The 27,104-nt window shown below is 39.4% G+C and overlaps 3 protein-coding genes across 3 annotated transcripts in view; 2 read left to right on the top strand and 1 right to left on the bottom strand.

Annotated features, from left to right (window-relative positions):
• LOC311291271 (nucleoprotein TPR-like) overlaps nt 1–18,279 on the top strand; it is a 29,148-nt gene extending 10,869 nt beyond the window's left edge. The window contains exons 25-51 of the mRNA XM_084410190.1: nt 22–225; nt 3,244–3,434; nt 4,718–4,865; nt 5,105–5,242; nt 5,743–5,874; nt 6,040–6,170; nt 6,271–6,481; nt 6,579–6,725; nt 7,773–7,962; nt 8,733–8,929; nt 9,139–9,212; nt 9,305–9,495; nt 9,580–9,828; nt 10,158–10,306; nt 12,006–12,086; nt 12,182–12,382; nt 12,452–12,586; nt 12,753–12,843; nt 14,018–14,205; nt 14,332–14,403; nt 14,493–14,584; nt 14,672–14,781; nt 16,261–16,359; nt 16,460–16,619; nt 16,703–16,812; nt 17,651–17,746; nt 18,011–18,279. Of these exons, the coding sequence (XP_084266316.1) occupies nt 22–225; nt 3,244–3,434; nt 4,718–4,865; nt 5,105–5,242; nt 5,743–5,874; nt 6,040–6,170; nt 6,271–6,481; nt 6,579–6,725; nt 7,773–7,962; nt 8,733–8,929; nt 9,139–9,212; nt 9,305–9,495; nt 9,580–9,828; nt 10,158–10,306; nt 12,006–12,086; nt 12,182–12,382; nt 12,452–12,586; nt 12,753–12,843; nt 14,018–14,205; nt 14,332–14,403; nt 14,493–14,584; nt 14,672–14,781; nt 16,261–16,359; nt 16,460–16,619; nt 16,703–16,812; nt 17,651–17,746; nt 18,011–18,069 (3,846 nt within the window). The 3' untranslated portion in view covers nt 18,070–18,279. The remainder of the gene's footprint in view (nt 1–21; nt 226–3,243; nt 3,435–4,717; nt 4,866–5,104; nt 5,243–5,742; nt 5,875–6,039; nt 6,171–6,270; nt 6,482–6,578; nt 6,726–7,772; nt 7,963–8,732; nt 8,930–9,138; nt 9,213–9,304; nt 9,496–9,579; nt 9,829–10,157; nt 10,307–12,005; nt 12,087–12,181; nt 12,383–12,451; nt 12,587–12,752; nt 12,844–14,017; nt 14,206–14,331; nt 14,404–14,492; nt 14,585–14,671; nt 14,782–16,260; nt 16,360–16,459; nt 16,620–16,702; nt 16,813–17,650; nt 17,747–18,010) is intronic.
• pdca (phosducin a) overlaps nt 1–27,104 on the top strand; it is a 253,431-nt gene that overhangs the window by 26,881 nt on the left and 199,446 nt on the right. The gene's annotated exons all lie outside the window — the stretch shown is intronic.
• prg4a (proteoglycan 4a) lies at nt 17,829–25,266 on the bottom strand. The gene is made up of 14 exons (XM_084410191.1): nt 25,232–25,266; nt 24,030–24,130; nt 23,830–23,946; nt 22,626–22,739; nt 22,362–22,415; nt 21,600–21,665; nt 21,068–21,145; nt 20,167–20,466; nt 19,791–19,877; nt 19,567–19,706; nt 19,320–19,476; nt 19,127–19,234; nt 18,585–18,713; nt 17,829–18,418 (listed from the first exon to the last, which is right to left on the bottom strand). Exons 2-14 carry the CDS (start codon nt 24,100–24,102, stop codon nt 18,312–18,314), a joined length of 1,530 nt encoding a protein of 509 aa, XP_084266317.1. The 5' UTR covers nt 24,103–24,130; nt 25,232–25,266; the 3' UTR covers nt 17,829–18,311.

Below are 27,104 nucleotides of genomic sequence, written 5' to 3' on the forward strand. Positions count from 1 at the left end.
GTGTCTTATTTCTGGCCCAAGGCTAAGCTGGCTGCAGAGGCTCAGAATAAATACGAGCGAGAGCTCATGCTGCATGCTGCAGATGTGGAAGCCCTACAGGCTGCCAAGAAACAGGGGCAGTTGTCAGTGCAGAACCTGAAGCAGCTAGAGGAGAAGGCTCAGAAAGCTGCATCTGAACTGCATCAGGGTCGGGCAGGCTGGGAACAGCAAGAGAAGAGACTGAAGGTGAGATCTTGTGGTTGGCAAAGGCAGAAGTATGTTTAAAAAAATGAACTGGCTGATGCGAAATGTTAGAGAGCCTCACAGGCTATCATAAATTAAAACTATATTTAGGGGCCAAGCACTGATGGTGCATAGGCACCTGTTGTATCTGTTAATAAGAAGTGTTATCATTCTTCCTCCTTCCGCTCTCAAGTCTATGGCAGCCTATAGAACTGCTTGTGGGAAAGCTATGAAATTTGGTACACAGATAGAGGACAGTCTCAATATCAACCACAGCAAATTTGGAGTCTCTAACTCAATCCCTCTAGCGCCACCAACTGTCCAAATTCGAATCTTAGTACATATCACATGCATGACCTGAGGCTACTTGCAACATTTTTACACAGGTCCACCTACTAGTTAACACCTACTTTTTTTTGCTCAACTTCTGAACAGTTTGCCAAAAAATCATATCAAATTCGGTGCAGTATCGAATAATACACAATTTTTCCATAGCTTCCTTTTTGGGCATTGGCCATTTTGAATTTTAACTTAAAATGCTATGTTTTATGAACGCATTAGTGTATCCTTGCGGAACTCAGTATGTGTTATCCCGACCATGCCCTGAAGATACTGAAAAAGTTTCGAAACAATGCCACTTTGTGGTCAAAATTTATAATAAAATTTTAAAAAGATGCTAATAGCTTTTCACAAATTTTTACCTAATTTAATTAAAGTGGTCTTGATAGATTCCTTGAGTCAGAACTGCTGTCTGCCATTTTGAATTTCTTTGAAAAACTTCTTTTCAACCTCCTAGACCGTTGGTCTGATTTTCACTCAAATTGATTTCATCATTGAACCATGCTGGCAAAAAGTTGTTAAGCTTTTTGATTGACCAAACTGTTTTTGAATAATGCATCAAAGAAATGATTGGCATTGTGCCAAGCTGACTCTGAGTCTGTATCTCTGCAAGGCTTTGGTATATTGACACAACATTGTATGTGTAATTGTCACCTCACACTGACCACACATCAGTTTGGTTAGAGTGCCACTTATTGGTCAAAAGTGATAAGCAATTAAATCATATTACCAGTGAATATTTTTTTGACTAAAAATGTCTAATTTACTCATTGCTTCAGTTGGTCTGATGCTCCCAGACATGCTTGCATAACTCATCATGCCATATGTGTGCTTGGCCCCTTAATTGCTGCTTGCAGCTATATTTAGCCTTGACTTTATGTGCATTAATAATCATTACAATCTTTCATAAACCACTGAAGTGAATTCTTGGTCATATATTTAGTGATAGTCAATCCAAAAAAGAAAATGGTCATAATTTACTCCCCCTCGTGTCATTTCTAAACATGTATGCATTTCTTTTTTCTGCTGAATACAAAAGAATATATTTTGAAGAATGTTGATAACCAAACAGTTCCCATTGATTTCCATTGTGTTATTTGTCCAATTATACAATAGAAGTCAATGGGAACCGAAACTGTTTAGTTATTAACATTCTTCAAAATACACTGCTCAAAAAAATTAAGGGAACACTTAAACAACACAATGTAACTCCAAGTCAATCACACTTCTGTGAAATCAAACTGTCCACTTAGGAAGCAACACTGATTGACAATCAATTTCACATGCTGTTGTGCGAATGGAATAGACGACCGGTGGAAATTATAGGCAATTAGCAAGACACCCCCAATAAAGGAGTGGTTCTGCAGGTGGTGACCACAGACCACTTCTCAGTTCCTATGCTTTCTGGCTGATGTTTTGGTCACTTTTGAATGCTGGCGGTGCTTTCACTCTAGTGGTAGCATGAGATGGAGTCTACAACCCACACAAGTGGCTCAGGTAGTGCAGCTCATCCAGAATGGCACATCAATGCGAGCTGTGGCAAGAAGGTTTGCTGTGTCTGTCAGGATAGTGTCCAGAGCATGGAGGCGCTACCAGGAGACAGGCCAGTACATCAGGAGACGTGGAGGAAGCCGTAGGAGGGCAACAACCCAGCAGCAGGACCGCTACCTCCGCCTTTGTGCAAGGAGGAGCAGGAGGAACACTGCCAGAGCCCTGCAAAATGACCTCCAGTAGGCCACAAATGTGCATGTGTCTGCTCAAACGGTCAGAAACAGACTCCATGAGGGTGGTATGAGGGCCCGACGTCCACAGGTGGGGGTTGTGCTTACAGCCCAACACCGTGCAGGACGTTTGGCATTTGCCAGAGAACACCAAGATTGGCAAATTCGCCACTGGCGCCCTGTGCTCTTCACAGATGAAAGCAGGCAGCAGAACGTTGTCCATGGCGTCTCCAGACTCTGTCACGTCTGTCACATGTGCTCAGTGTGAACCTGCTTTCATTTTCATTTTGCAGGGCTCTGGCAGTGTTCCTCCTGCTCCTCCTTGCACAAAGGCGGAGGTAGCGGTCCTGCTGCTGGGTTGTTGCCCTCCTACGGCTTCCTCCACGTCTCCTGATGTACTGGCCTGTCTCCTGGTAGCGCCTCCATGCTCTGGACACTATCCTGACAGACACAGCAAACCTTCTTGCCACAGCTCGCATTGATGTGCCATTCTGGATGAGCTGCACTACCTGAGCCACTTGTGTGGGTTGTAGACTCCATCTCATGCTACCACTAGAGTGAAAGCACCGCCAGCATTCAAAAGTGATCAAAACATCAGCCAGAAAGCATAGGAACTGAGAAGTGGTCTGTGGTCACCACCTGCAGAACCACTCCTTTATTGGGGGTGTCTTGCTAATTGCCTATAATTTCCACCGGTCGTCTATTCCATTCGCACAACAGCATGTGAAATTGATTGTCAATCAGTGTTGCTTCCTAAGTGGACAGTTTGATTTCACAGAAGTGTGATTGACTTGGAGTTACATTGTGTTGTTTAAGTGTTCCCTTAATTTTTTTGAGCAGTGTATATTATTTTCTGTTACACAGAAGAAAGTAAGTCATACAGGTTTGGAAAGACTTCTCAATAACACTATCCTTTGTAGAGCTTTTACTTGGTTGACTTCATCTATATTTTTCTCTTCAGGAAGAACTTTCTAAAGAGCAGAAGAGAGCTGAGGAGCTGCAGAAGCAGAACACCATGCTCCACGAGCAGATGGAGAACCTGAGCAGCAAGATAACCGCCTGTACACAGCAGCAGAGCGCTAAAGAGAGCAGTCTGAACATCTCTTTGAATGAGGAGGGCAAGTCTCATGAGCAGATCCTGGACATTCTCAGGTAAAATCTCTTGGCAACATGATGCTTTTGAAGGGTCATGACCAGAGCATATGAGCGGAGTGGAGCGGTGAGAATCTCAGCTCATTGCTCACGGAACTGTTCACCCCTCCGCTCCCCCGCTCAAAGCTACATCAGGCCGCTCCGCTCATTATCGCTCAGCGCTCAACGTAGTTTGCTTCGCGCTCCACTCAAATCGCCCCCCGCTCGCTCCAAAAAAGGAAAATGTTTTACATGTATATCACTTGTAGCTTAGACCACAGCTAAAGAACTTAGCTCTTAGTTCATTAGCTCTTAGCTCTTAGTTCATTAGCTCTTAGCTCTCCTAAAGAACTAATGAGCAACAACAACATTTTTCAAATAGAAATGTTTTATTTCAAATTACAAATTAGGCCTATGTAAGAAGGAATATAGCCTACACAAAAAATCATGTAAAATTAAATGAATAAATGGGTCTAATAATATAAATAACAATTATATAAACAAAAACATACATAAAAGTTTTAAAAGTAAATGAACTATTAGGCCAGAATTTTGATAAGTGAACTTTTGCGCAACGCGCACGATTACAATTTTAATTGGCTTATATCCATTGTACACACAAACTGTTGTAAAATTAAATGAAAAAATGGGCCTAATAATATCAATTTTATTACGGACGACACAAATTAAATAAAACGAACCATTAGGCCTACTTGAATGACAAAATGAATTTGTTTGAATGTTACGCTATATTTAATTTACACTTTGTTACAAGTTACCTTATTCAATTGGCTAACCTTTTGCTTTCTTCCCAGTGTGTTCACGTAGCACACTTTCATGTTTTCGAGAGATGTGTCTTTTTAGATTCCAAAATGAATCTTTACTGACTGAAACGATGTCTCCACATTCGTTTTCTTGTACCACATTATCATTGTTAGTTAGTTTTATATTAATAGTACACCTGTATGACTTCTCATTTTCCTTTTTGAAGTACTTTTTGAACTCCATTATTGAGCTGAGTTTTGACTGAAAATAGTCTACTGTTGATGACTGTGCAAGACAAATGGATTCTGGGTCAGGCTTGACTGAGCATGCTTCAGACTCATGGTGTGAGCGGAGCGAAATTGGAGCGGGAAATAGGGTGACGCTCCGTCCTTTTAAAAATGCCGCTCTGCGCTCTGTCCAAGATCCGCTCGTTCCCGCTACATTCCGCTCACATGCTCTGGTCATGACATGCTGTCAGAATGCCTTGCAGTACTATACAAGAAAGGGATAGCAATGATGTGGCCTCTCATTCCCAACAGGTTTGTACGGCGGGAGAAGGAGATTACTGAGACCCGGTTGGAAGTGGCGGAGGTGGAGACCCTGCGCTATAAACAACGCATGGAGTACCTGGAGGGAGAGCTGAAGGAACTACAGGACAGTCTGAATGCAGAGAGAGAAAAGCTACAGGTTCTTAAGTGTTTTCAAACAGTTTTCCTAAATGTTCTCTCCATCTGCTATTGGTTGGCTTAACCAATGGCATGAGTGTCTAAATGGGATCTGTTTGTCCATTGTTATGTTATATTTTAATATATAAAAAAAAAAGATTAAATGTTTAGTTGGCACAAGAGAAAACATTTAATATTAAAGAAAGTTAACACTTATACAAACAAACATGCACTGCAGTCAGTTAACATCTCGATCTACAGGTGACAACAAAGACCTTGACACAGCAGGAAGACATGATGAAGCGGATGGATAGTATGAGTGCTCTGACCGAGACCAACAAGATGCTGAAGAATGAGAAGAACAGACTGGAGCATGAACTACAGCAGACTAAGGCCAAGGCAAGACTTTAAGAGCACACTGTGTACCTCACTCATTAAGACCATTTCTTGTCTTATTTATTAGCTAAAGTGATCATTAGAGATCAAGAGTCGATCTCCCTCACATGCACTGTTTTTATAGATAATTAGAAATAATGGAATTTCAAGAAACAAGGTATTTGGTTATAGGTAATTTAGAGACTTTACAACAGATCACTACGATGCACAACTTGTAGAACACTGGTTCTCAACCAGTGGGCTGGGGCCCACTAGGGGCCCGTGGGATAACTTAAAAAGTCTTTAAATTAGGGGGTTTAAGTCTAAAAAGTTTAGGGTCCTATAGCTGTCATAAAACAAATAAATGATTCACAAAACATCACTCCTCCATTAGTAATAGTGATGTCAGATTAGCTTAACTATAGGTTTTAATATAGTAGTTGATTGATGTGCAAGTACAGGTCAGTCTGTGTATATTTGCTGAAACATTGCTAATCATATTTTGATTGTTTGTCATTTTGTAGATACGTAAGCTGGAAGCAGACATCAAGCCCCTGCTGGACTCCAATGCTGAGCTGAGTGAGAAGAGTGGAATGTTACAGGCTGAGAAGAAACTCCTGGAGGATGATGTCAAGCGCTTGAAGGCCCGCACACAGGTCTCTGGATCTCACTCCTTATGCATGAACTTCTGTGCACTGAATCAAACATGTAGAATATAAATACTAGTATGTTAGGTCAGTTTTATTCAGTTAAGCATGACCAAACTTGACTTGTAGTGTGGTTCTCAGTATCTAACTCTGTGATTTTTATTGGTCTTGCAGCAACTGCTGAGTCAGCAGAAGGACAGCGATCAGGAGGAAAGTAAGAAGCTGAATTCTGAGAGAGAGGCCAATCTCAAACGCATCCAGCAGCTCACAGAGGAGACGGGGAAACTCAAGAATGAGGTGGCCAGGTCAGTTTAGGCAATTCGATTAAATCATAACTTTTTAAATTGGGAGTTTTGTTTTTGTTTGTTTTAACAGAGCAGTCTTCTTTCTCTACCTACCAAACAGGAGCCAAGCTTCAATCACTACAGCTCAGAGCCAGGTGCAGAACCTACAGGATAGCCTTGGGAAGGTCACCACTGAAAGGGATCATCTGAAGAAGGAGCTGGAGGCAAAGACACTGGACATCCAGGAGAAACTCAAAACCATCACACAGGTCAAGAAGATAGGTCGTCGCTACAAAACCCAGTATGAAGAGCTCAAAGATCAGCATGATAAGGTATACCAGAACAGCTGGTTATCATTTTGAATTTTTTTTTTTAACCATTGAAAAGGCCTGAGTCTGATAATCTGAGTCTGTCACATCTCTCTCACAGATGGTGGCAGAGGCTGCTTCTAAACCAGCACAGGAGCAGGAAGACCGTCAGGCCTCGGTCCAGGAGATTCAGAACCTGAAGAGCTCATTGAGTCAGGCACAGAACAGATCCTCAGAGCTGGAAACTCAACTGGACAGCATACAGAAGGTACTCATTTAAGGCTTAGTGTGCTGTTCTGACAATTGTATCTAAAAAAGTTCGTAAAGACATTGTAGTAGTAATCCACACGAATAGAGCGGTTTAGTTCATGTCTTCTGAAGAGACATTTAATTTAGGAAAATTCATTTAGAATTTTATACACATATAAACATTAATGCACAGAGCTCACAAAATCTGGTAAATGGAGGCTCCAACCATACTTTACCTCAAGAGCAAACCTTATTGATTCTCACGTCTCAAGCAAGCATATTTGAGCTTCTGTTTACCATTTTTGATGTGCTCTTTGTATGTGTATTGATCAATGTTTATAAGTGAATAACAGCCTAAATTAAATGTTTAATTTTTGGGTGAACTAACCTTTTTTGTCTGCATGAGATTAAAATCTTTATTGACACCTCAACCATGATCTAGAATGTGTTTTACTACTTTGTACCTACTTAGCGAGAAAATGTATACTCCTGTTGTGGTCCACTCCTCATGTCCCTTCTGTTAATATGTGGATGAATCAAATTGCTTTTTTTTTTTTTGCTATTACCCTTCACCCGATACTTTAACTACCAGTTGATGGATGATTGTATGTGCTGCCATGAGACACCTGTACCATGGTTTTGATATTGTAAAACTACAAAAACAATTATTTAATAAAAAAATTAAAGCTTCCTGATTACTTTTACAGATCCACATAGTATAATCCCTCAGTTCTCTGGGACATCCGGTGCTTTAAAAGTACACTGTATACAATCACAAACACTGCCATTGTGGGCTTCTCTGGTTTGGCTCATGTTATATAATGGTAATAAAGCTTTTATTCCAGGAAGTGAAACAGTAATGAAGTGTTTGTTCATTAACTTTTGAGATGAAGTGTGAAGTTAGTTTGATGGAGTGTTATTGTTGGACTTTAGTGGCCTTTGTGGAAAAGAGTTTGAGTAAGAAGGCGTTCTAGCATCCTCCGTCATTGTTGCTTATGACGTGCGTAACCCAACGAGTCTGCCAGCAGCTTATTCAAAACATATATGTGGTGATGTTTGGGTGCAGGAGCGTGAAGCAGAGCTGAAGAGCCTGCAGGAGCAGCTGGCACAGGTGCAGCCAGAGCTCAACCGTATAAAAGCAGAGCTACAGGAGAAGGGTAACCTGGAGGAGCAGCTACGACAGCAGATCGCTGATAAAGAGGAGAAGACCAAGAAAGCTTTCATGGGAGCCAAGCAGAAGATCAACCAGCTTAACAGTTAGTAAACCAGAACGCATACCAAGAACATTATTCCTAGTGTCCAAAGCAGTTTAGTCCATCTAGCAAATGATGACCATTATTTACAAGACAAAGATCCAATTTTTTTTTTTTGGCATTTAAAGATACATTTCTTTAGCAGTATGTGACGGTTTGAATTGAAATAATGCTTTTTTGGGGGATAAGGGGGGAAATTAAATCAACAATTACACAATAATAATAATAATAATAATAATAATAATAAAAAATCTACTTTAATAAACTAAAGGCTGTTGGCCTTTTGATATATCCTACTTCAACATCGTGTTTTGGATGGCACACTGCCATTCAAAAGTTTGGTGTCAGTAAGATTATTTATTCATTTATAAATAAATGCTGTTCTTTTGAACTTTCTATTTATCAGAGAATCTTGAAAAACTTCAAATTCATGGATTTCACAAAAATATTTAGCAGCACAACCTTAGGTGTCCCACATTAGGGCAATTCACCCTACAGTTTTTGGAGACTCTTCCCACCTCTTGTATGTTTACACAACAACTATGTGCTAAAAACTGATAAGAATTGTTACTTGAGCACCAAATCACTATATTGAAATGTTTCCTGAAGGATAATGTGCAACTTAAGTGTGCATTAGAGACCTTTCAAAAACATAACAAAATAGTTCAGACCCAAAACGTTTGCACAAGATAAAGACCCCTTGGTTTTTACAAGCAGTTTTAAGTACAATAAAAGTCTCTATTTAAAATGTAAATGTGTGGGGGTGTGTTCAGGTGCAAAGGAGCAGCTGGCGAAAGAGAATGAGGAGCTGAAGCAGCAGAGAGAGGAGCTGGATGTGAGGATGAGTGCGCTCAAGTCACAGTATGAAGGCCGGTTGAGCCGACAGGAAAGAGAGCTGAGGGAACTCCGTGAGCAACAGGAGAGACACGGAGAACAGAGAGATGAAGCTCAGGAGCCTGGCCAGAGCAAGGTACAGTGCCACAAACTCTGTACTCACTGTCCATATTTACTCTGACAGATATATGTAGAAATACTATGTGTCTGTATTCCATTTCATTCATGGGTTTTTAACTATTACGTTTTATATATCTGGCTAGAGACATCCTGGGCTTTAAAGGATTTAGGTAAATATTTAAGTGTTTGTCCTTTATTGATCAAAGTACTTGTGATCTTTTCCAGGTTCAGGAGGCACAGAGGTCATCAGATGCTCGACAGATCACTCTCAAACCCACACCTGCTGCTGACAGAGGAAGGTAATTCTCCATTTAGAGCTGAAATTCAAGAGGACAAATCTTTTATTCCAGCAGTGTTCAATATTGTCTTTTCATATTTAATCTATTAACAGTGCCAGTACATCTGAGCCGCCCACTGCTAACATCAAGCCCACACCAGTCGCTGCCACCCCCAGCAAGCCTTCACCAATTGCAGGGAGCAAGTCCACCCCTAGGGCAAGCATCCGCCCAATGGTAACACCCGCTCCTGCAACCACGCCCACAGCCACAGTCATGCCCACTACACAGGTCGAAACGCAGGAAGGTATGGCTGGAGGTCAGGCTTCATGAAATCTTATGATTTATTTTAGTGCATAAGTGGTAAATTGTCATTGTTTTTTCCCATCAGCTATGCCATCCATAGAGGGTCCACTAGAGCATGTGACTGTCTATGGCAGCACCAGTGGCTCAGTGCGCTCCACCAGTCCTAACATACAGACCACACAGCCAATCCTCAGCCTACAGCAGAGTCAAGCCACAGCTTTCGTCCAGCCCACTCAGCAGCAGGCCAGTCAGGAACCAGCAACGACCATTATGGAGGCAGTACATAGCTCACAGATGGAGAGACCGTCCACTTCCACTGCTGTCTTTGGTACAGGTACAAAGAACCATGATATTTAAAGTCTATGTACATCTATTCATAAAAGTTCCCAATCTTACTCTACATGATTTATCTGTGCATGTTATTACAAATTTTAAAAAATTTAAGCAACATTGTTTTTTGGCCTTGGTCAGAAATAATGTTAACTAGTAACCAAATGATAAAAGCCAAAATGGTAAGTGTGATATTATGAATCAGATTTGGTAAATATTAACATTTTATTGTTATTTTACATCTTTTACATCTTTCTCAGAACTTTTCCACTGACCCCTTACCTCCCCTTTATTAATATGAGGTTTCTTACTGATGTACCATTCTTCTGTCAGTGTCAGCGACAGCAGGCTCATCTGTGCCCAAACGAGTGCGAGAGGAAGAGCAGGAGAGCTCCACCGAGGTGAGCGACTCCACACAGGACGACCCCACCCACCCACCCAACACTAAGAAGCTCCGCATCATAAGAAGAGTGGGCCTGGAGGTGAGCAGTGTATACCTTGATGCTTGTTGTTTATCAAGAATCCCGGAAAAGAGTACATCATTTTTAAAAAGAAATCCATAGTTTTTAGTAGGGAAACAGTACTTTGGAAATGGGTATAATCATTTACATTTTTTTACATTGCAACACTTATTGTGTTATGGGCTGATTTTGACCTGAGTATCAACTGAGGCTTTGCACATGATATTATGGAGCCTTTTTGTAGTTTAAAGGTGCTCTAAGCGATGACGTCACTTCTTGTTGACGTTCAAAGTATTCTCGCCACCTTTTGAATGCTTTGCCGATGTAAATTCGGGACTTTGTGCGTTCCTTCTCCTTTTCCCCTATTCTTTGTGTTCATCGGAACGTTATCTCTTTGGTCATGTGTCAGCCATATCAAAATTCTCAAGAATATACAATTTTAACGTTAGTCGTTGTCTAGGACATCTCTCCTCTAACTTCACTCTTCATGCTTCTCTCTCCTCCACTCCCCACACCCCAAATCATTCTTGTCAGTTATTGGCTGGAACACTGTTTGTTATGTTTTGTGGTCCAGGCTGGGCCAGTTTGTTTTTGTTGCCGTTTGTGGAGCTTGGGCTGTCTACAGAGACCATTTTTTTTTTACAGTGTGTTCAGGGGATAGGCAGCTAGCAGATAGTGAGGAGATGTTTGCTGTATGTAGGGCTGAACGATTAATCGCAATAAAACCGCATGCGATTTGGCAAAGGCTGCGATTATTTTATGCGCAGCTTGTCAGTGGAGTGCGGCTGATTGGTAGTAAATACTGCCCCATTTGAACACCAGAGGGCACTCTCATGCAAACACGATAAATATGCCCCGCCGCAGAAGTACAATAATGCGCATTATTCCAGGAAATCCCTATCGCTGTAGCTGAATAAACAGAAGATTGATACGCTTTGATTAAACATGACTTATAAATACACGACTGCCTTATTCTGTGTAAGAAGCCACATCATCTCACAGAAGGATGCTCAACTGTCGTTATGAAGTGAGTTTGGAGTAAATGCATGTTATTAAATGTTGTCTGTTGTTGGACAAGAGGATCATAAATGCTTCTCATGTTTTGGAAAGATGTTTGACGCATGTTGTTTTTTCAAATGCATGTTATAAGTGACTCAAACTCACAGTGCTTTCAGATGGAGCAGCGTTTACAGAGCCGTACATCAATGTCAAGCTGCGCATAAAAAAAAAATAGCAGCCTTTGCGATTTTAAAATCGCAATAAGCCATCTCGATTTAAGTGCGATTACATGTAAAGTGTGATTAATCGTTCAGCCCTAGCTGTATGTGACACATGTTTTGGCCAAAAAAACATGGGACATCGCTTAGAGCACCTTTAAGTTATGAGTTATTAGAAGATTACACTACACCGGGTCAAAACTGAACCAGGGATGAAAAAGGTGTTGTCAGATTGAGAATGCATTAGGAAGAAAAAGGAATTATCTAATCATTCATTTTTGAATCTGATACACTGGTCACACTGTATGTGTCTGTAGAAAGATGTTTTGTCTGATTATATTATAATTACCAGTCTTTGCAAACTCACAGCTCATGTAAAGTCTATTACTTTGTTGTAGATGCTCCATTTGCGGTGCAGGAAACACTTGCGTAGTTATACTGCTTTGGCCATTGAAAATTGACTCTTTAGATTTATACACCATCCCACAATGCCCTTTTTGCAGGATGCTTCAGGTACTGAGGAGAGTAATGATGCTATGGGTGAAGCTTCAGGAGAAGTCCAGCAGCCTTCTGATGCCAGTGAGGTACCAGCCATTTATCCCTTAATAACAGCATACCTAACTATTCATCCCAGCAATGAACAACCAGTGCACTAATCTTGTCTGTTCATCACTCACAGGAAGCATATCCCGTCTTAGGAGAGGGAGATGAAGAATCTTTGTCTCAGTCTGTCCCAATGGATCAAGTGAGTGAGTCCCAACCATCCGAGACTCAGATCAGCGGACACGACTCCGAGGAGGATAAGCATGACGTCATCGTCATAGAGACAGATAGTGGCACTGAGGAGGAGGAAGAGGAGGAGCAGGAGGAGCCTGGACAGGTCAGTGTGTTTCACAGAGAAGCTGAAACTGTAATTAGCAACATGTATTAACCTTTCTTCTTTCTGCAGTATGAAGATGATGATGATGCTGAAGATGAAGATGATGAAGATGGTGATGGAGGGATGGCAGAACCAGCTGAGGAGAGTAATGAAGGCAGTGGGAGTGCAGATGCCAATGAGGCCTATGAGGGGAATGAGGCAGAGGTGACGCCTACTTTTATAACCCTTACCGACAACGATTAAGTTGCTTTACTGTTGTTTGCTAGTAGATGATCCTAACTACAGTACTTGAAATTCTTTTATTCTTCAAGTGAGTTTGACTGTTTAACATGTTATGGTGGTTTTGATGTCATTGTTGGTGTGTTGGCAGGGTGATGGGGCAGATGATCCAGGCATTGACAATGAAGAGAGTCAAGAAGCACCTGAGTCAATCCAGAAGCAAGCGGACTCTCAGAGCAGTGGTACAAAAACGCACACGACACATTCACCTTAGCGTCGCTAACACTACTGTACCTTCACTACCATTCAAAAGTTTGTGGAGATTGTTTTTGAAATGTCTCTCAAGGAAGGGACACACCAAACCGATGCCAAAGAACTAGCGCTGATAATAATAATAATAATTCATTACATTTATATAGCGCTTTTCTCGGCACTCAAAGCGCTTTACATGGAAGGGGGGAATCTCCTCAACCACCACCAATGTGCAGCATCCACTTGGATGATGCGACGGCAGCCATATTGCGCCAGAACGCCCACCACACACCAGCTGATGAAAGCCGGCTGTGTTGTCGACTCGCGTCGGGAGAAAAAAGCTGCACCTGAACCCACCGAGAGAACCACAGCCGACTGTCAGCTAGAATGCGCTGTCTGCGTGTAAATGAGACAACTGTCTATTTCTGCAGATATATTCATCTATATTTGTCATTCAAAAAGGGAAACCGACGCTGCAGGCTACAGATACACAAACCGTAAACAAAGCAGTGCGTGCTTACCGTTTTAAATATCAATCCTGCTAACACTTTCTTCATTCCACTCCGCTCATGTTAATATTAAAACATTCGCCAAGGAACACTCACGTAAGATGATGTAACATTAGAACAGCCTTCTATCTTTAATGGTTTTACTTATTTGCTCGCTGTTTTGCTATTATTCTCGTGCACTGACTTGTTCACTAAGCTGAACAGCCAATCAGAGTTCTCTCTCTCACCAAAAAAAGCCAGCGAGGACCAATTTCATCCGGCGGTGCTTAGTGGGCCGACGCACAAATACTGCCCGACGGCTGACCCTCAGCTTGGTGTGTCCCAGGCTTTATGCTCGCCAAGGTGGCCTTTTTTTTTTTTTTTATATCATCAAAATGACAGTAAAAACAGTAGCATTTTTCAGCTATTTTAATATGTAATTTATTCCTGATTTACTGCTCAAGAAACATTTCCTATTATCACTGTTGAAATCAGTTGTGCTGCTTAATATTTTTGTGTAAACCGTAATGCGTTTTATTTCCAGGATTCTTTGATCACCATCATAGAAAAAAGGTTATGCAATGACAACTAGATTATGAAAGGGTAGAATATGGCCCTTTTAAAGAATAAGTTTATCGGATCTAGCAATAGTAATTAACTCTCTCTGTGTTCACAGGTGAAGCTAGTGTCAGCACCTTGGAGGCCTTCCCTGCTGAGCCTGTGAGAGAGCACCAGCCAGCCCCCAGCACCACTACCTCCTCCCTGGGCCTACGCTTGCCCCAATCCCCCCGGAGACCGCATCACACCCCACCCCCACGTCTCAACATCCACCCCATCCCTGAGCTTGGACCCCCCATCATGCAGGTACGGACGACAAACCATGCCCTCACGCAAAAGAGTTTTGATTTGGGTTTTTTTTGTCACTACATAATTTCCATACTCCATTTCTTTATTAAGTAATTTTGATGACTCTACCATTCTTTTCCACAGAGGCAACCAGGACAGAGCAGGCGGCCCTCAATGAGTCGTGCACCCCAGCTCACGCCTGGAATCGGAAGCATGGTGAGTGAACTTTGTGCGCAATACCAATGTAAACATCCCGCGTCTTTAGGGCTTCAGAGTTTCTGACATCAGTATTTTGGTTCCTACAGCAACACTTCTTTGATGATGATGACAGAATGGTTCCCAGCACTCCCACCCTTGTGGTGCCACACCGCACAGACGGCTTTGCAGAGGCCATTCAGTGAGTCACAGAAGCTTTTCACTCTTTTATAGCAAGAAGAGACACATCATTGAACACCTCTGTTAATGATGCGTCTCTCCATCTCAGTTCTCCTCAGGTGGCTGGAGTTCCTCGCTTCCGTTTCGGCCCTCCTGAGGACATGATGCCTCAGGCCAGCTCCTCTCATTCTGACTTGAGCCATCTGGCCACACATGGAGGTGAGAACCAGCATGACACCGTAATGATGCTTTCACCATGTTTCGAAATTACCTCCATTACAAGATGACAACCCGGAGATTCTGTTTTAGGTCCGTTCATGTCCTTTTGGCTCTAACATTAGTTTCTATGGAAACTCTGAACTATATATTTTTTACAGTATTTATTATTATAATATTTTTTTATTTATGAATACGCTATCGTTCAATAGTTTGGGGTCTACGTTTTTTTTTTATATATATATATTTGAGAAAATTCTCTTATGCTCACCAAGGCTGCATTATTTGATCAAAAATACAGTAAAAACAATAATATTGTGAAAAATTATTACAGTTTAAAATGTTTTCTATTTTAATATATTTTAAAATGTAATTTATTCCTGTGGTGGCAAAGCTGAATTTCTGCAGCATTACTCCAGTCGTCAGTGTCACATGATCCATCAGAAATCATTCTAATATGCTGATTCAGTGCTTAAGAAACATTTATTATTATTATTATTACTTACTTTCTTAAAAACAAAACATTTTATGTTGTTTGTCAACACATGTTTAGTTTTTTAAATACTGTTATATTTTGTGTTTTTGACTTGTTTGCACACATGAAGTATCAGTAACCTAAATGAATATATTTAATGTTTTTGATGGTGTATGCCGTGTATGGCAAGGTAATAATAATAATTAAAAAAAAATCTTACTCTCAGATCAATACATATGTAAATGCACTCCTCTTCCTTACTGATTAGTGCTGGCTACTTGACAATTCATGATGTCAGACCCAGCAACCCCTCAACCCCCAGGTATTTTAGCTGTAGGATTATATAAAATGCTTAATATAAAATTATTAAATCTTGATTAGTACTTTTTACTTTTTCATACTTGAGTACATTAAAAATCAAGTACTTTTGTAATTTTACTCGTGTAAAAATAAAAAGGAGTACTTAATACATTTACTTGAGTAATATTTGATGAGGGTACCTGTACTTTAAAGTACTCAATTTGTGTTCTTCGTCCTCCTCTGGTTATACGCAATTGTAAACTAGCATGTGCTAATTATGAACAGTATAATTAGAAATGAACTTTTTTTTAACCATGATCAATAAATGCTGTAAAATATCATATTTAAATATTATACATATATTAATTAATGACAGAATAACATTTTTGGGGTGAACTAACCCTTTAAATATCAACTGGTGACCAATATGCATGTCTGTTGCCACAATTCTTATAATGCTAAATAAGTAATGTTTTGCTTTAATGACAGCAAAACATTCAGTTTGCTTAGGATTTTACATGATGTCAAATGGAACAAGTCAGATCTTTTATAAAATTCAGGTTCCAATTTTAAATATATATTTTTTTACTATAAGTAATTGTGATCATCCTGGTAAGTACTATAATTGATGTGAATGCAGCGTAAGACCCTGCATTCTTCCTGTTATGTGAGTCACATAAAAGTAAGAGGCTTTCTGTCTTCGGCAGGGTTAGGCATGTATGAAAGTCCTCTCTTCCTGCCCACTCACGATGAAGAATCTGGAGGCAGGAGTGTCCCCACCACCCCTCTACAAGTGGCTGCTCCAGGTGAGCGGCTGGTGGAAGTCAGGTTATGTCCATTTGGTCGATATATATGACTGTTAGTCAAACCTAACTGTTCTCCTCCCACTTTCATCTGTCTGGACAGTGACTGTATTCACAGAGAGTCACCCCTCTGATGTGTCAGAGACGGCCTCTCAGTCGGTTCCCATGGTGAGCACGTCCACCGCCAGTCTGACCGCCCCAGGCGAAGCTGTCCCGGGAGATGATGGAGATGATGTCTTTGTGGCCGAGGCTGAGAGTGAAGGGTGGGCGCTCACTCAGTTTATTAGTTCAGCTCTCTTTCAGTTTTTTTCAGTGGAGTTGTAGTAATTGTGCTATCTGTGTATAGGGCGAGTAGTGAGGCGTGTCTAGAGGGCCATTCGGAGATGGAGTCCACTCAGCCGCTCGATGATGCCAGCATGCCCTCCACTAGTCAAGAGCCCACATCCAGCTCCGCAGGTACACACCATTTCATACTTGCTGCTTTGTTTATAAAAAAAAAAAAAAAATCTATTGGTAATGTAACTGCCGTAGGCCAGTAAGAGCTGTGCGTGTAAACCTCCCTCCCCTGATATCAAGAGGCGTTTAAGCGACTGACGCTAGAGGCTGCGGTCATGTTAGAGCACTGCCTCCCGTACCGGAGACCACGGTTCAAATCCCTCTCTGAGTGCATCAGTAGGACCGGTTACATTGCAGTAACACTTTTTTTTTTTTTTTTTTTACAGTGTCCTTATTACATGTTACATGTAGTTGCTAAAGTAATTACTTAAAATTGTTCATAATTACGTGCAACTAACCCTAAACCAAGCCCCAATCTTAACCTTATAGTAAGTACATGTAGTGCTGAAATGTATGACACTGTAACACCTTAAAATAAAGTGTAACCAATGTATTTAATTTCTGAAATAATGAAGAAAAAGTCTGAGTAAAGAATGAAATTCTTGAAAAGAAACATTTAGTTTAGTAAAATTAGTTGTACTTGCTAAGCAAAGCATTGTTATCATCATTATATCACACAAGGCTATAATAATAAAAATAATAGCAATAAAACTTCAACTTCTAACTAAATCATGGTATTTATGAATAATGCGAATATGAATTATTCGTACAAGAAAATCTTGATGAATTAAATCCTGATGTGTTTGCACATGTAATCAAAATGTTTTACTTTACAATAGTTGACAAAAACATGACGTTTTTTGTCATTCGAGATATTGTTTAAACTTTTCTTGAAAATGTGAAACTATATAGTAAAACTATATGAAACCAACAACACCCCGCTTGTCGTTGTCTTTAGATACCAGCACTAGCAGCAGCACTGGTCAGGCCAAGCCTGCAAGCCGACTCCTTCCTCAGCACCAGCTGCCCCGCAGGAACCAGCTCATCAGGAGAGGTTAGGATCCCAGTACTCACTCATCATCATTACTCACGCTCTCTCACGTACTGTACAGTAACACCACACAGACTCGCTTTTTAAAGCTTTTATTTTATTGAAGCAGAGGTTAATTGAAATGTATACAGAAGCTTTTTATTTGTCAGGACATCATCAGTTTGTATTAAATTGGATGTTTGTTCTGTAAAAAATTATCTTAATCTACAAAAATTTTCAATTTGTTAAGAGTGAGATTTGATTTGGTATCTCAATGTTATCCTGTAGGTATTGATTTTCCTCGTGGAGGCCGTGGTCGAGGACTCAACAGAGGCACTCCCTTCTAAATCCACCTGCCTTCACAGCGTCTGCCCAGCAGAAACACTGATCACGCGACTCTCTTCAAAGCCCCCGCAATCAGCCTACTGCTTTTTTTACTTTGGTTAATGTTTCTTTTCAATGTTGGTTCGATTTGTTGTTTTATATTTTGTGAGTAATCATCCTGACGCCATGTTCAAAGGTTTTGCTAATAAATGGAGAATCTTTCTCGCCATGCAGCTGCTGGTGGTGTTTGTTTAGTGCGGGTCTTTCAGGCACAGTTGAGCCACTTGCTGATGTCATTCTGCTGAGAGGAATGGCTGACAGGGGCTGCCAAAGCAGGCAGCTCTCCGCTAATCTTGACATTGAAGACTTTAGCTGTAAATGACAGAGATTGTATTATTACATATATACAGATTTAATGGACCGATTCAAAGAAACTGAGATCTGACTGAAATTTTTCTTTTAATCTTCACAAAATGTCAACTTTTAAACACACAAGTAATACTTTTTATCCGTTGCAAGACAAAATATTGTTACTTACGCCATGAGAAAACAAAGTAATCGAAACCATCGGGCTTCTTGGGGTTGGGCATGGACATGGCTGATGTCACAGGGGTCGGGAAGCCCTTCATTTTGAGTTTGATGTTGATCTCTCCCGACAACTGGATCTCTGTCAAATGAGACGTATTAAATGACTTTTGAGGTTGTATTTATTCATTTGCAGTGTTGTCGTCATTAACTAAAACTAATAGTGTTAAAAATCATTTTCATTCATTGAAATAAATCTGAATTAAAATTTTAGAAAATAAAAATCAAATTAGAAATGTTATCTCTACTATTAACTGAAATAAAACAAGTTTAAGCTGAGGTACTCAAATTTCTAAAACTGAAAAAATAAAGCTTTAAAAAAAACACAAATACAATTTACCAAGGGAACATAAAATGACTTAGTAAAAAAAAGTTACATTCAAAATAAATACTATAGCATATAGTATAGAAACACGGTTCTGTTGCTATTATTTTCAATGCACTGGTTAAGACAAGTACCTCAGTTTAGCATTTAGTACTTTGTTCATTTAGTACCTGCTTGTCTGGCACGGCGGATCTTGGCGTAGACTGAATTTTTGGATCTCTTTCCACTGCAAGTTGGTCCACTTCCAGGGGGATAAGAGAATTTCTGAATTGTGCCTCCTGATTAGAAAATGCAAATTATTATTAATATTATCATTTTCGTTATTTCTAATGATGCTTATCAAACATGGGAGGCCGAGAGCACCTTTCTTGAAGAAGTGCACAGACTCAGGCCTCTTTCTGGTGGCTGGGATTGGCAAAGCAGCAGCGATCTCCCCGGTGAGCCCACCAAAGTCCTGGGACACCGATCTGGGATATCCAGGCTCCTTAACACCATTCTCAAAACTCCAGTAGTTGTCACCCTTAGTGAAGGAAAATGTACAATTCTGTGTTTTTTTTTTTAGGGGTTGCAAACAAAGTTGGTTTGCAACATTTTGCATGTTCTTCAGTACCTTAATGATGTAGGTCTTGCCCTGGCAGTTGCAGCGTGTGAAGGCCGTGTCGATGGGAGACGGGATGCCCAGTTCTTCAGTGATTCTACGAGCAGGACCGGCCCTTTTGGTCTTGGGGTTCAGCTGCCAGAAGAAGTGACCTGAGTAGGAAAGCACTTTTCTTAATTAGTGTCTTTAGGAAAAAAAAGGAACAATATGCAACGAAATATATACAGAAGTTTTACCTCTGAAAACTATGACGGTGCCGTTAAAGAGAGTTGCCATTCCATCGATGGCAAGGCCACTGCAGAGATCAGGGTCTGAGTTTGCATCTTAAAAAAAAAAAAGGAATAATGGGTCAAATATGTTCAGATTTAATTCATTTTAATTAACTGATTAACCAGAAGTATATACCATGAAAGATTGACAGTATATGTTAAATTACGCCCTAATAAAGGTAAATTACCCATTTTTTTAACCCCATCATTCCAGGGGACAATCATTCTTCCGGGATGAATTTTTTTTTTTTTTTTTTTTAAACTGAATACAACTCATTTAAAAAATACTTCATACATCAGTGTTGATTTCAGGAACATGAAAAAATTCATAAGTTCTACATACCAGCTCCTGCAGGGCTGTTGGTTGCCATGGCCTGGGCGATGTCTGCAGGAGTGCTGGGTCGACCTGAACCAGAGCCAGGTCCGCTGGACGGCCCGTCACCTTGACCGCTGACAGAGAGGGAGACCTGCACAGGGATGGTTAGGGGATTCCCAAAGGAAGGTCCCATTGCCTGTAGTGGCCCAGAGGAAGGTACCATTGCCTGTAGTGGCCCAGAGAAAGGTACCATTGCCTGTAGGGGCCCAGCTGCAGGAGCAGGACCGGATTCTGGTAGAGGGAACCTGGACGGGTTGGAACCAATACCTGTGAAGGCATATATGTAGTTTGGTTAATACTTTGATTATCAAATCAGGGCTAAGGACTCAGGGTCTAAGGGAGGGTCAGACGATCCAAGGGAATCACTATTACAACAAAACTATTACAAAAGTGTAAATATTCATTGATGCTCAAGAAGCTTTTAATCATCCAGGTAACAACACACATCAGAATCAAGTGTATGCAAACTTTTGAACTGGGACTTTTGTGTAAATTCTATTGTTTTTTTCTTGTGGTCTATATATATAAACATTTGTTATGTGAAATAGCTTATTTTAAAATACCAGAACTTAATAAAAACACTGTCCCCTTGAATGAAATTAATAAAAATCATTCAAATGTATTTTATTCAAATCATTTTGAATTTGCACAAATTGCTTTTGAATTCAGCCAAAGCCCTATGGATCATGAATTGAATCAAGTCTAACCAACCATTGCAAGATAGTGTGCTTCCCCACCAAGTTTCTGAAAATCTCATGCAATGTAAATGTATGCAGATTTAAATTAGTTGTCTCTTTCCCGTTAAAAGTATATTTATTTTTTATTTTAATAAGTGAATTATTTTAAAGTAAGCACATGAAGCTGTTACCTGGCATGTCAGAGGGTGTCAGAGGAGCATATGAGACGATGTCCAGGGGTGAAAGGTCACCAGCAGGAAGTGATGGAGCTTCAGATGAAGACATAAAGTTATTTAGTAAAAAAAAAAAATTCCCCCCACAAAAATATTAAGCAGCACAACTGATTTTAACATTTATAATATTGAGAAATGTTTCTTGAGCAAAAAATCAGCATATTAGAATGATTTCTGAAGGATCATGTGACACTGAAGACTGGAGTAATGATACTGAAAGTTCAGCTTTACCATCACAGGAATAAATTACATTTTATAATTATGTTCAAATTGAAAACAGCTCTTTTAAATAGTAATAATATCTCATAATATTACTGTTTTTAACTATTTTTGATCAAATAAATTCCGCCTTGGTGAACACTAGAGACTTCTTTGAAAAATATTAAAATATCTTACCAAATAAATCTTAGTGTGTGTGTATGTATAAAATATATGTAATAAAGGCACTGAAGACATGTAAGTCTGCTTCCAATCTGCTTTCTGAACTTACCAGCTCTCATGAGATCTGGGCTTTGCTGGGCTGCGAGACATGCTGCCATACACTCCTCAGTATAATCTAAAAAACACAACATAAAAATACACTTTGTCATTATCCAATCTGAAGTTATTATAAAATGAGAGCTCAGGCGGGCTCACCATTGGTGATTGCATAAATCATAAACCACTGCCGTTCACTAATATGTCCTGTTTTATCTTCTGGTCCCAACTTTTGTGCGAGTGAACAAATCTCAATAACCCATTAGATTGGGTTGGTCTGTACCCTGTTCAGTTACCTGTAATCTGTGAGATACAGTCTGTCTTTGCAATTAACCTCCACAGATTAAACATACCTGTACCTTTCTCCTCACTCTCGCTGTCTGAAGGCTTCTTGGAGGCTCTGAGGGGCTTCAGATCAGGCATTTTTGGTGTTTTGGTCTTGGGAGGGACTGAAGACAATTTTGACTTTATGTTTAACATGTTGTAGCTTGAGGGAATGACCTTTTCCTGAATTTACTGTACATACAGCCAATCAGCACTAAAGGGGTCCCTCAAGCTGTCACCAAAATGAACCATGGTTTTATTATGGTAAAAGTGTAGTAACCATGTTTTTTTTGTTTTTTTTTGGTGGATTGATTATAATAACTATAACTATGGATGCCATGGTTTAAGTACAATAATGTTTATTGGTTTTATTTGTAGTAAAATCATGGTTAAGGAAAGGTCATATTCATACAAGAAAAAAATGAGGATTAAATACACATTAAAATAATACCTGTTGGTTTGTCCAGTTTTGAGCTTCTTGCAGCTTGCAAGTGGGAGAAAGCATCTGATGAAAACAAGAATAAAGTCAAAACTAAAATAAAACTGGTATCTGATCAAGTCAGTACCTTTTCAAAATGTTCATGTCATTTATAACAATTTGAATGAATGTAATCTAGGTAGCATATAGTCATGTTAGGTAGTGTTTTTATGCGGGGGTCTGTAAAAGCCCTGTCGTAGTGTAAAGCTTCATGTGTAAAGCTTGTGTCTGTCCTACCACACTGCGGGCTGTAGTCCGGGCAGCAGGTGTTGTGCAGCACACAGTCAGAGTCGCACTCACACTGTCTCCCGCGCAGGAACGGCTCACCACAGCGACCCCTGCACGAGTCCCCTGCCAATCACACACAACAGTTTTAACCCTGTCAAACCTACCCTATCATATATGACAGGTCTCGAAATGATCAACATGATCAAAATTTTGCACAATGGTACAAGTGGTACAAGTGTTTTTTTTCTGTAAAATCTTTCATGATTTCTATAAAGTAAATGTGAGGATAACTTTTAATTTTGTTATTAATATTTCAAGATGCACATAAAACTAAGCATTTAAATATCATCTTATTATAAGACACAACTGATATTTATATGCATTTTGTGCAATCTGTTGTGCTGATTTTGTATTACAAGCTAGTTTTTGGTCATATAACAACAACTGCATATTTTTTTTCTTAGTTTGGGCCTCTGAATAAAACTGGGGTGCTCCATATTCTCACTATATCATAGTATATTGGCCATAAAATTGGCTGTAAAAATGCAAAACACATAATCAAAATTCTTCATAATTCTTTAATTTTTACAGTTTTAAGTTCTAAACATTCAATAAACTGTTAAAATAAAAAGATCTGACTAATTCATATGACAGGTTTTACATAATTGATTCAATTACAAGAAAATATTTGGTGATGGTTTAAAAATGGAGAAACTCAGAAACGTCGACGTATAAACAGTTAAAATGACTAAATAAAAATGGAAAAATAAGAAAAGGAAAAACAAGTATCCAGCATACATTTAAACACCTTTAAAGGGATAGTTCACCCAAAAATTAACGTCATCATTTACTCACCCTCAAGTTGTTCCATTCCAAACCTGTATGAGTTTCTTTCTTCCGTTGAACACAGTGGAAGTCAATGGGTGCCTTCAACTGTTTGACGACCAACATTATTAAAAATATCTTCTTTTGTGTTCAACGGAAGAAAGAAACTCATACAGGTTTGGAACAACACGAGGGTGAGTAAATGATGACAATGTTAATTTTGGCCGAACAATCCCATTAAAGGTGTTAAAAAGCATCCCAGCATGCATTTCTAATTTTCTATCATTTTTAATATTTTACTATTACCCAAGTTTTAAAAAGAAGTAAATTATTAGCCTAATAAAAAAGAACGAGTAGCGACTTTATCGTGAGGTGGTGGGGGTCTTACTGACGGTGCAGACTTCATCAAAATCCTTGCAGCATTCGCCGTGGACAAAACAGTTGTAGTCACAGTTACAGACCTGTCCGCGGGCGAACGGCTCGCCACATCTGCCCACACAGCTGCCTGCACACAACAACACATGCTGCATTCAACCAGACCTCACCAGAACCATTATGGGACCTCACCACAGAAAGTGTCCGACTCACCTTGAGCAGCACACAGTGGCAGGAGAACACAGGCCAGTGCCAGGAGAGACGAAACCAGAGCGGATCCAGTCATGGTAGCAGCGCACACTGATAAACAACACCTGGCAAAAGATGGGACACATTTGAAATGTTTTTGATAGACGTCTCTTATGCTCACCAAGGCTGCATTTAATTAATAAAAAAAAAAAAACTGTAATATTGTGAAATATCATTACAAATTAAAATAACTGTTTTCTATTTGAATATGTAATTTATTCCTGTGATGGTAAAAGCTGAATTGTAATCATCATTAGGCTTCTCCAGTCTTCAGTGTCACATGATCCTTCAGAAATCATTCTAATATGCTGATTTGCTGCTCAATAAACATTTATTATCAATGATGAAAATAGTTGTGCTGCTTAATATTTTTGTGGAAATGGTGATTCTTTTTTCAGGATTCTTTGATGAATATAAAGTTCAAAGAACAGCATTTATTACATTTATGAAAGCATTTATTAAATAGAAATCTTTACTTTACTGTCAAAATATTAACATCTCTCTCTTTTTTAATATTACCAAAAATGTTTGAATAGTGTAATTGTTTCCACAAACATGTTAAGCAGCAAAAACTGTTTTCAACATTGATAATAATAAGAAATGTTTCTTTGAGCAGTAAATCAGCATATTATAATGATTTCTGAAGGATCATGTGACACTGAAGACTGGAGTAATGATGCTACAAATTCTGCTTTACCATCACAGGAATAAATTACATTTTAAAATATATTTAAATAGAAAACAGTTAAACCTGTAATAATATTTCACGATATTACTGTCTACTGTATTTTTGATTAAATAAATGCAGCCTTGGTGAGTAAAAGAGACTTCTTTTAAAAACATTCAAACATTTTAATGTGTCCAACTTTTGACAGGTATGGCTAAGAAAGATGTGATATGATCACAAAACATTCAACGTTTGTAGTTTTGCGTTGAAAAGCAGTGATTGAAGTCGTCTTTGAGCTACTTGATTGAAACTTTCTTTCGAGCGTTAGTTAAGCAATAAGAGTTAAGCAAAAAAGTTACAGTTTTTAAGACAATTTAACATGAAGAAATCATGTTTGAATGAGAAACCTAATACAATTGTGTTAAATTAAAATGAATTGTTTAAATAAAGTGAACTGCATCAAAAATATTTTTTTGAGTGTATGTATAGAAAGACTTACCGAAAAGAAGCGTCTTTGTGAACTCACCTTGTTCTGTCCTTGGGCTCTTCTGTCTCTTTTATATTGTATGGCAGCTGGATTTCTCCTGTTGGCCAGAAACTTTAATTAACCACTGCAGCCCAATTAAAGCATGATGATGTACAGACTAGAGGATCAAACCTCCCACACACACACACACACACACACACACACACACACACACACACACACAAACAGGCGCACACATCTTTGTGGGGACTCTCCATAGACGTAATGGTTTTTATACTGTACAAACTGTATATTCTATCTCCTTACACTAACCCTACCCCTAAACCTGCCCATCACAGAAAACTTTCTGCATTTTTACATTTTCAAAAAAATATAATTTAGTATGTTTATTAACCCATTTCCCTCGTGGGGACCGCTGGCTGGTCCCCACAATGGAGGTGATCTCATGTTTTACTATCCTTGTGGGGACATTTGTTTCCCACAATGTAATATAAACAAAAAAAAACACACACACACACACACACACACACATTGTGTTTTCATGTTTTATGGGGACCTTCCATAGACATAATGATTTTTCTACTGTACAATCTGTATATTCTATCACCTTACATTAACCATACCCCTAAACCTACCCATCCCTGAAAACTTTCTGCATTTTTACATTTTCAAAAAGCATCACAATATGATTTATAAGCTGTTTTTCTCATGGGGACCAAAAATGTACCCACAAGGACAAGGATTTCAGATACTGCCATTTTTGTGGGGACATTTTGTCCCCATAATGGGTTTACTAACACACACACACACCAGACAACAGCAGCAAAGTGACAACACCAGTGCATTTGTACTGACAGAAGAGTTAGTGACCCTTGTTAAAATGTCCTTGGATATCAATGTTGCACAAATGGGATGAGCGGTTAATTATATATATATATTTTTTTTAAATGTTATGGCTATTAAAATGTCAGTGTCCAGTGGTTCTGATACTGGATTTTAGTGCATAAATGTTCCTAATGCGGTCAGCTTATGGGTCAAAATGAAACTTTTTAATCAAATTCAGAGAAACCAAACCATGTCATTGCAGAGGTCCTGCACTTTTCCCAGACTTTCTTTAGTTGTCACAGATGGTGTTTGACCTTTCTAATGTGGTCATGAAAATTAAACTATGTAACTATCAACAAAAAGCCCAACATATTTCTCTTGTTTCACTCTCATGAGTCACTCAGTGTGGTCCAAGATTTGGTTTTATGTAGGAGGTCAAGGCCATTTGAGTGTTCGGTGATTGTTTGGGTGGTTGATCAAGGTTGTTTCATAAGCCGAACTGAGAAGGATGGTGGCGTAATGACCTCTTAATACCCAAAATCCAACCAAATCCAACAATGTAGTCATTAACAACTATATTGTGCTGTGTAATAAATGTTTCGGCTTTTCTCTCAGCTCCTGACGCAATAAAATGACCATGTGCTGCGAAGAAACTTAAGAGAGAGAGAGAGAGAATACATCCTCTTTGTGGGAAGTGGTTTTTGTTCTGAAGTAATGTCTTTCAGATGTTAAAGCAGTGTACCACACCTCCAAACACACTGCAGTGATTATTTCAATCCTCTGGTTCGGTCATGTGCTTCAAAAAGTCAACATTGCCTCAGGGACGCCCACTATTCAGACGCATTAGTCCACGTGTCCCCAACAATCAAAGCCAATACAGTCAGACTCTGTTCAGACATTGTTGTTAATAGTCTGAACAAAGTTTGAGAAAATGAAAAAAAGCAAAACCTTAGATCATGTTCTTGGTATGGGTTTTTGTTTTTTTTGTTTAGAAAGAGGCAGTTTAGGCCACATTATTGAGTGTCTCATCACAAAATCAGTGTTGTTGTAGCACTATTAC

Source organism: Rutilus rutilus (genome assembly GCF_951802725.1).
Source record: "Rutilus rutilus genome assembly, chromosome: 6".
Classification (NCBI taxonomy): domain Eukaryota; kingdom Metazoa; phylum Chordata; class Actinopteri; order Cypriniformes; family Leuciscidae; genus Rutilus; species Rutilus rutilus.

Excerpts from the sequence above, each read along its gene's own strand:
- prg4a (XM_084410191.1), bottom strand. The coding sequence starts at position 24,102 with ATGACTGGATCCGCTCTGGTTTCGTCTCTCCTGGCACTGGCCTGTGTT. Across the intron at positions 23,947-24,029 it reads GCCACTGTGTGCTGCTCAAG|GCAGCTGTGTGGGCAGATGT; the intron begins GTGAGTCGGACA and ends TGTTGTGTGCAG. Across the intron at positions 18,419-18,584 it reads TTACTTTGTTTTCTCATGGC|CTAAAGTCTTCAATGTCAAG; the intron begins GTAAGTAACAAT and ends TGTCATTTACAG.